This window comes from Sander lucioperca, chromosome 6 (assembly GCF_008315115.2).
Source record: "Sander lucioperca isolate FBNREF2018 chromosome 6, SLUC_FBN_1.2, whole genome shotgun sequence".
Taxonomy (NCBI): Eukaryota; Metazoa; Chordata; class Actinopteri; order Perciformes; family Percidae; genus Sander; species Sander lucioperca.
In genome coordinates, this window is record NC_050178.1 from 32,949,478 (window position 1) to 32,958,784 (window position 9,307).

At 41.2% G+C, this 9,307-nt stretch overlaps 1 protein-coding gene across 1 annotated transcript; it reads left to right on the forward strand.

Annotated features, from left to right (window-relative positions):
- Window positions 1–829: 829 nt before the first annotated feature.
- Window positions 830–9,077, forward strand: LOC116067203 (matrix remodeling-associated protein 8-like). Its single transcript, XM_031323561.2, has 12 exons — window positions 830–1,114; window positions 1,791–1,817; window positions 1,940–2,245; window positions 3,165–3,266; window positions 3,358–3,491; window positions 3,627–3,806; window positions 4,659–4,800; window positions 8,126–8,284; window positions 8,370–8,394; window positions 8,506–8,588; window positions 8,666–8,737; window positions 8,873–9,077. Exons 1-12 carry the CDS (start codon window positions 1,063–1,065, stop codon window positions 8,893–8,895), a joined length of 1,305 nt encoding a protein of 434 aa, XP_031179421.1. The 5' UTR covers window positions 830–1,062; the 3' UTR covers window positions 8,896–9,077.
- Window positions 9,078–9,307: the final 230 nt, after the last annotated feature.

Here is a 9,307-nt window from a genome sequence, read left to right on the forward strand (position 1 = left end):
AAATAATATATTGGAGTTCTTAGGTGGTGTTCCCCTTTAATTTACTGATGACGATTAAGGACAAATTATAGCGTGTCTCCTGGCCAAAAGTTAGATATGATCCATTTACCCTGCTCTATTGATATTATTACATGTGATCAAGCAGTGGTGGAAAACGTATTTAGATACTTTAATACCCCAATTTACAAAAATATTTTAAAAGTCCCGCATTCAAAACTTGAGTTAAAATTACAGAAGTACTAGCAGTAAAGTATCCGAAGTAAAAGCTCTCCTGTCTCTCTTATTATATATTATTTCATATCTGTACACAAGTTTGTTTTCATTTCCATTTAAATGTATGTTTAGCAATATAAATGACTCATGTATGAACTGTGCAATGTAAATACGTTTCTCTTGCTTATATCATTGGATTATTATTATTATTATTATTATTATTATTATTATTATTATTATTATTAGTAGTAGTAGTAGTAGTAGTAGTAGTAGTAGTAGTATTATTATGCTCTGTACAAGCAGCATTTTAGTTTTATGACTGTTCAAGGTGGAGTAAATGTTTAAATGTTAATTTATAAGAATGCACATACAATGATATAGCCTACTTTAGATTAAGCTTTTGATCTGAAAAGTAACTAGTAAACTGTAGCTGTCATACAATTGAAATGGAGTAAAATGCAGTGTTTGCCTTTCGAAATACAATAAAGTAGAAGTAGAAGAGAACATATAGGCCTGTTCGCAGTTTTGTGTTCGCAAATCTGTCTCTTGAGATGTTGAACTGTTACAAGTTACGTTTTTGAGAGGGGATGTAGGCCGACATGCAGGCCGGTGGTGTCATGTTTCATTTCCCGGGTGGGATTAGTTCACTTCGGTCCTGTTTTGGTTCTGTGTTGAAGCCCTAACGTGGCGCTGCCTGTTAGTTCTTCAAACTCTGAAATTTCACCGAATCAAGTCCTGCTGTTGCTGTTGCTGTTGCGGAGGATATATAATTCAGGTTTTCTTACCCTTAGGACCATCTGCCAGGTGCACAGCCTCCGTCCGTACCATTACCATACCATTATTGTCAACATGAAGTCAGAGAGGGAGGACATCATTTTTCAGGCTCTCCTCTTAATCCACAGTAAGTAGGCTGCGTGCAGAGTATGAATACATAACCTATCATTGTTTTAAAATAGTAGCCTCTTAAGGTCAAACATCTGCACCAGTGGTAGGCTATAAATTAGATTAAAATGTATATATTTGTTTCCATGTTTGTCCAAATTTCCTTTTGTTCTTTGATAAGATTAGGCTTCATATTTTAACACTTTGAAATTACTGATCTCATTTAAACTGTTAGAAAACGTGTCAGTTAATTTGCTGACATTTAGAGATAGAAGTTATTTATCTGAATATTTTCAGACTAATAATAAAGCCAGACCTGATGCTTTCCTCCTGTCCACCTCATGCTTTACACTCTCACACACACATTCCTGACAGATGAGTTTTACTGACTTGGTGTCCAAAGCATCAAGAGTGTATAGGCCAGTCATTAGCTTTATGAATATTAGAATCAAGAGTGAAGATTTCCCACTATTGTTTTCAAGTAGGCATATTTAGTTTTGGTAAACAGCTGCAGTAAATTGTCTGATCTCATTTGCTGACCTTGAATCATTTTCAGCTGTAGTTCAATCTGAATTAAGGGAGCCTTCCAACATGCAGAAGTTATACATATTGACACAACAGACGGTGTAACAGTCTGACAGGGTCTGTTTAAGTGATTATCCTGTTTCAATTTCCCTACTGTTTTTTTATTTCAGTCCCTGTGGCCTGCCTCTTCACTGCAGGTATGTTTCTCTTTCTGTGTGTACATGTGCAGTTATGATTTATATATAAGCATTTCTATTCAGGGATTTAGTAAATGCTAAATGTCTCAGGGTGTAAACTCTACACCCTCTCTGTCTTCTAGTTTCAGGTCAGTCTGACAGCAGCAGCAGTGTGGTGGTTGCAGGCTATAATGTGAGCGCCCCCGCTGGTTCAAGGGTGGTGCTGCAGTGTGTGAGCGGCCGTATGGTGTGGACCAGGGACACGGTGAGGGACAGGCAGAGGGTGGTCCACTGGGACATGTACCGGGCCCGTCCAGACTACGCCATGGAGAGGGTGCTGGACATGTTCTCCGCAGGGGACCAGAGGATCTACAACTCCTACAACCTGGGCAGGGTCGGCCTCAGCCCAACAGCCTTCAGGGATGGAAACTTCTCCCTGGTCATCAAAGGTCGCACTCATTGTTTGACTCTCATCATGTCTGTAGCTGTTCGTGAATTGGTCTAGTTATGACTGACATTACTTTGTCTGTCTGATTCATTCAAGCTCTGCTTTTAGGTCATTTTCAGAACTGATCTCTTTAACAGGACCAAATTGCTTATTGCTTTAAAATACTTGTACTCAGTAGGGCATCCGGTTCGTTTTTTATTCACCTGCAACTAGCAAACGGCCTCATGAACGACTCTTTTGGTTCTGTATTTTTTTTGGCTATATAGTTTGGAGAATATTATACATCCCTTACGAAACTGACAGCGGGGCAGGACTCAGAGAAAAAGTCGCAATTATAATTACTCCTACTTCAACACCACGGACAGCACCATGGATTTATAAATACACAGCACAGTTAGGCTACGGATATTTCAGAGCCATGGTCGGGGCCATAGATTCTAACTTGCAAAAACCTCAGCCAGATAAAGCATCAATGAGTCAGGCAGACTATACATAACACAAACATATTCAACTAAACAACCCCTCTGGTCCTGCTCTCTCTCTGCTAGTAGCGGATGGAGAGGGGGGATGGCAGGTTAACAAGCAGATGTTGTTTTGCTGTTTTGAAAAGTGCATTCAAGTGCTTCTGGGAAACTCAAAACATCCGCACAACAACACAATTGAGAGTTGACTCCAAAGCAGCAGTGGTTTTGAATTTAGGTGATTATTATCTTAACATCTGTGCTTACTTGTCGTACATCTGCCATGATTTATTTTCCAACAATTGAATGACAAAAATGGAAGTAATGTGAAGAAGATTTATAACTCATAAACTACAAAGTGTTGTAGTTTTTGTATTATTTTAAGTGAACAGATAAGAATGACTTTACCCCACATTATCAGCATGTTTGCATATTCTGTGTTTCTGCATGTGATCACAGACGTGACGATGAATGACAGAGGTCTGTACTCTTGTAACCTCCACCATCTCTACTGCCACCTGTACGAGACAGTCAGAGTGCAGCTCAATGTCACTAAATCGCGTACGTAGCCTCTCACACAGTACCGACTATCAGCATCTTCAACGCATAGCAACTTAAAAGCTGACTTGGTTTGTCTTTTTCGCACACAAAGGTCGTAAAGAGCAGCGCTTCTGGGATGGACAAAAGGCAGTGTACGTGGTGTTGCTTGGTAGTACCGTGGTGTTGCCGTGCATCAATCGACGTAGCGTGTGGACAGACTGGAGCAACGAGGAGGAGGACCAGCAGGTGTGTGGATTGCATGAGCTTGTTTGCAGGTTTTCTTCAGACAATGAGTCTCAGTCTAGATCTACTTTTAATTTAGAGGGATTATGTGATATTTACTGAAAAATGTCATTCCTTCGCTACCTTGGTGGCCTCCAGGTGGTCCACTGGGACCGTCAGTCCCCAGGAGTCCGCCACGACCGCGCTGACCGGCTGGTGGACCTGTACGCCTCTGGGGAGCAGCGTAGCTACGGACCGCTGTTCCTACAGAGGAAGATGAACATCAGCAATCAAGCCTTCTCAGAGGGAGACTTTTCACTTTCCATATCTGATCTGCAGGTGTGCCTGAAATACACTCCCTCCCTTGGCATCACTCAACAGAATGTTTGTCTGTGTGTGTGTGTGTGTGTGTGTGTGTGTGTGTGTGTGTGTGTGTGTGTGTGTGTGTGTGTGTGTGTGTAAAAGGAGGGATACACTTCCCATTGGAGTCACCCTTACTGTGTGTGTACATGTAAACAGTGTTTCCAGAACACATGGAACTTTCATTAGTAATGCAGCTCTGGACATGAACACTTTATCTCTCCGTTGGGAAAATGAGGTTGGCAGTCATAGAAAGTTGAGCAACTATATCTTTTTTTTTTTCGGTAACATAAACAAATACACGATGTGTCCAAAAGGACTTCCTACCAGTCCCCAGTGTGCCTTTTACAGTGATAGCAAGCAGATAAAAGTTTACAGTTACATTTTAGGAATCTAGGTTCCCGTTTTCTTTTTTTTTGACAAAATAACTGAAACCCTAAAAATATGGCGTTCCCCTTACCTTCAAAGCTGTTTGGACGTCAGTGTTAGTACTCCTAAAAACGTAGCCACTTAATAACCATCAAAGAGTCGAAGATTTTCTGTTTATTTTACAAAATAATTTAGGCAGACTACCCCCAAGGGTTGGATGTTGATGTAAACAAATATTTAACAGCATCAGAAACCTTTTAATAACTTTTTAAAATTTTAGTTGTAAAAACACGAAATGGATTGATTTCAATGTGCACATTGAAATCAATCCATTCGTGTTTTTAAATTTCATCTTATCATTTGTTGTTGTTGGTGTTTACATTTTGATCACATATTCTCTCATCTGAAGGCACAGGCAGTTTAATGAATGTGTGTGTTTGTCTGTCTACATTCAACCAACAGCCCTCAGACAAGGGAATGTATTCCTGCCACCTCCACCACCATTACTGTGGTCTGCATGAAAGAAGAGAGTTTCAGGTCACAGTGGAAGCACCAGTGATTCAGACCACCCTGCCAGCCAAAGCACTACCCAGTGAAGACAAAGGTAACACACACACACACACACACACACACACACACACACACACACACACACACACACACACACAATATTGTGCATTCACACACAATCTCAACCTCTCCTCCTGCTCTAGTTATAGTGAGTCAGTGTGAGTGCCTAAGCAAAGAGGATGTTTTATGACTTAGTGTATTTGTACAATTAGGATTAAAAACACACACACATTTGTGCCTTTTCGTTTTGTCCTCATTACTGCCATTTATGTTTTGTTTCTGCCTCAGACTCTCCAAAGAGCAAAGTAACATTAGGGGAAGAAAAGCTCTTATTTCTGAACTTTTCTGTTTGTTTCTTTGGAGATTTCTTTCTTGCACTGTCAGCTTGTCTGACGCCAAACCCCTGTAACTCCACACACTCCCTCACAACCTAGTTCTCCAGACCTCACTCTCATCGCACCTTCTTGTCACCCACCGCTCTTCACTATTTCATCATTGTGCAGCTACCTAACAGGCTTTTGTTTTATTGGTTTTTTTTTCTTGGTATGTACATGTGTGCTTGGGGAGGGGAGGGGGGTGGTTGTCTTTAGTGCATCATCCACTTTTTTTCAGCTTTTTCCTCTTCGTTTCTCCTCTCTCAATTGCTTAGTTTTTAGCTCACATTTTCTCAGTGCTTTGACCTGCCTGAAAAATCATTTCTCTGAGTGCATATTAGAAAGAGGGAAAGAAAAGAGAGATGAGAGTGACTGGTACATTGGCATCGTCAGTTGCCTACCTCAAATTCTTGTAGAATGAGAGAGTTTTTTCATGCATGTGTCTGTTTCCAGTAGATCACTAAAGCAAAAGCCGATAATGGCAGATGTATCAATGTGGGAAAATCATTGAGAGGTTTAGACATGCCTGTGGTCAAGTCCATCTGTGTGTGTGTGTGTGTGTGTGTGTGTGTGTGTGTGTTGTGTGTGTTGTGTGTGAAAGAGCGTGCCAAGTCCGATCTCATTTCGATGGAATCTCTCGGATACAGTCTTTGGACTGAAGTCCAGCTCTGCCCACACAATTAATCCTTCACTCCCTGAGTTTTGCACCATGGGAATGTTACTGGTTAAAAACAAGATGCATAAATGATTTATCTTCAGTGCAGGAGTGAGTTTGTAGAGTTTCTTCCTCTGTGCTCTCAGACACTAGAAGCCCACTGTAGTATTTTATCATCTTATCTGCTCCTGTTTTGCCCTCTCTGACTGTCTGCTGCCCTGTTGACTTTGGCTCTGTCCTGACATTCTGGAGAAGTTTCACTCTTCGTTCTGTCCAGCTTTCTTTCTGTTTCCCCCCTTTGATGATCCCACATGCCCAGGTTTATTTTCATCACACTCCTTTCACTTGTTCTTTTCCATCGCATTTTTCACTTTCTTTTTGCATTTCCTTATAAAGAAAGAGAACTGTTTTCAGGGGTTTGTGGTCAAGATCAGGACATTTTCTTCATCTGCAAGGCAACTGGCAACACAGAGGGAAAGACAGACTGAGACAGAGACAAATGAGTTTTTTGAAATAGAGGGAGGTATACAAAGAGTTGATGAAATAGGGGAGAAGAAATGTAGGTCACCCCTCCCTTCCTCTAAACACAAACACATACTGAATGTTCCCATCTTTAAACTAAATAATAGGACCTGGGACTTTTAATGTTAATGAACATGTTTTCATGTAATCTGCAGATGAGCAGCTGTGTATGCACGTTGAATTTGTGTTTGGGATCAAGGTCTTTTCTAGCTTCATTTTGTGAGGAAAAAACTCCCAAAACTTCCCACCGTCCCCTTCCTCTCCCTTGGCTCTTCTCCTCTGTTCCACCCCGCTCTGTCCTTCCTTCACTCTTCCTCTCCTCGCTTTTCTATGTTTTACTGCCAGGAAAAGTAAATCACAGCATGACTTTCTGTCTGGATCTCATTTTGGCGCAAATATGTTGAGTCTGAGGTCCACAGCTGCTTCTTGTGTTGCACTTTTTTAACGAGGCAAAATGAAACCAGGCTCCCCCCCACCCCTTCTCTGCTACTCAACACTCAGCAGAACCGCACATATCACATAATGCTTAATTATTCCTCGCTGCCCTGGAAATGTGTTCAGCATTCTTTTTACAGCCAGGAAATGTCATTGCATGTAAAAAGAAATTACAAAAATAATAACTTGCAAGGTGTTGGAGCTTAGGTCACACACACATGCAATAACAAATGCAAACACTTATGCAGCCACATGCACAGACTGAAAATATTTTTTGTTGGGCTTGGAGTCTCTTCACATTAGATGTACTAGCCTAATGTGCCACTACAAACACACATTAAACACAAACCAAAGAATGCCCCAAAACTAATTTGAGCAAAATGTATTTAAAATTAGATATTTAAACAGCTAAAAGCCATAGTATTACGGAAATGTGTTTTGTTAGGGCGGTCGTGAACATTAGTTGACGTTAGCTTATCTGTGTTGCCACATCTCACGAGAGTTTGTTGCTCAGACAGAAACAGGTCTCGAACAAAATAAATGCTTTATCGTCTACTTTAAAATAAATGGGACCATGATTTACAAAATGAACAAGAAACATGAAACTAGTGATTGAGGCCATAAACTCATTATAAAAATGTTTACTGAGGTAATTAGATAGTGACAGTAGGAAAAGAGAGAGAGAGAGAGAGAGAGAGAGAGAGAGAGAGAGAGAGAGAGAGAGAGAGAGAGAGAGAGAGAGAGAGAGAGACGCAGGAAAAGGCCACAGGTCGGATTCGAACCTGGGCTGTTGCAAAGGACTCAGCCTACATAGGGCGCACGCTCTACTGGGTGAACTAGAGGCCGCCCCGACATAATGCACGTTTAAGGCACTTCCACATTAACTTTTCAGGCACGGAAGTTGTCGCTTGGGAGCCATGACTCCATGGTTTGGACCAAAGTTTTTGCCATCCAGCGAAGAGATGTTGTGATATACCAGAATAATTGAGAACATTGGCTTGCTGGTAGTGCTTAGAGGAGAAGTCAAAGTACCACCAAAGTCAGTAGGATTGATTCTCCAGGTACCATGAATATCTCCACTCATGGTAAATTATCCAATAGTTGTGGAAAACAAACTGCACCAACACTGCTAGTGTGGCGAAATACCTTTTTAAGACTAGAAGGGGAATTTGGAACCTGTAGGAACTCCACAGATACAGTTAAATGGGAGTTCTGTGTTACTCATGGGGTGTGTAATGTCTGTTCGATGTAAGGTCTGTTCTTGTTTATTACATTTGTAAACCTCACGCTGACACATTGGTCTGTTTGTGAGAGAAAAAATGAAGAACAGAGGAACACTAAATGCTGACTGTTGTGATTTCTGTTTTACGCAGACACCACTAAGGTTGAATCACCGCGAGTCATCAATGTCATTCTGCCCGACCAGAGACACCACTTTCTCCTGCCGCTGGGCTACGTTCTCACCTCCTTCCTGCTCCTGGCATTCATTATCCTCATCATCATCCTCATCACATGCAGACGTAGACCCAAAGGTCTGACCTGCAGTACTTCTGTCTGACTGTACATTTACATTAAATTTACATTTCTGAATCTCATCTAATTTTCTTGTGTTTTCAGAGTTTTATCCGCAGACATCCATGAGGTGAACAGAGACACACACACACACACACACACACACACACACACACACACACACACACACACTGTCTTATTCTTAAACACACACTCAGACTTTTCTTTATTGCTGCGATAGGTCCAGCAGAAGTCACAGCAGCTCAGAAGAGTTTGAGATGGACGTTACTGAAGTGAATGTGTGCAGTCGGGAGGAGAGATTTGGTAAGTCAGAAGAAAGAGAAAGAAAGTGGCTTTTGTCTAGACTGTGTCTGTTTTGACTTTATCCTGTGTGATTTTAGACTACAAGAACAACCTGCTAAGAGAGAAGGTCCACATGAACACTCAGCCTAAAGTCATTGATCTTGACAAAGGTATAACACACACACTCTCTCACTCACACACACACACACACACACACACACACACACACACACACACACACACACATTCAGCTATCATGAATTGTCTAATTTTCATCCTCCTCAACTTCTGTTTTATCTTTGCAGAAATGCAGAAATTTTCCAAGTGAGGAAAAGACAAATAAAAAGTGAAACTGGAGTCACTGGCTGGTCCAGAGGCTGCGCTCCAAACTAAACACCTCCACACTGCCTTCTGTCCAGGCAGGAGAGAAAGCAAGGGAGAAAATGTTGTGAAATGCAGAAAACCATTAACAAAAAAAAACAGCTCACATTGAGGCCTTGTGTTTATAAATTGTCAGTATTAGAGACAAAGGAAAACTGTTTTCTTTATTTGTACTTGATCAAACTAAAAAGACTGGACTTGGACCACTGTGTACGGCACAATAGCGTCACCGTGAGGGGAGTCTAATCCCAGCCTTGACGGTTAAATGCAGGAGCAATGAGGTCATAAATTGAATAAAGTTGTGATTGAGTGAATTTGAATTATCAGTTATTACAGCTTTGATCAGTATTCCTCAAGTT

Excerpts from the sequence above, each read along its gene's own strand:
- LOC116067203 (XM_031323561.2), top strand. The coding sequence starts at position 1,063 with ATGAAGTCAGAGAGGGAGGACATCATTTTTCAGGCTCTCCTCTTAATC. Across the intron at positions 1,115-1,790 it reads GGCTCTCCTCTTAATCCACA|TCCCTGTGGCCTGCCTCTTC; the intron begins GTAAGTAGGCTG and ends TTTTTATTTCAG. Across the intron at positions 1,818-1,939 it reads GGCCTGCCTCTTCACTGCAG|TTTCAGGTCAGTCTGACAGC; the intron begins GTATGTTTCTCT and ends TCTGTCTTCTAG.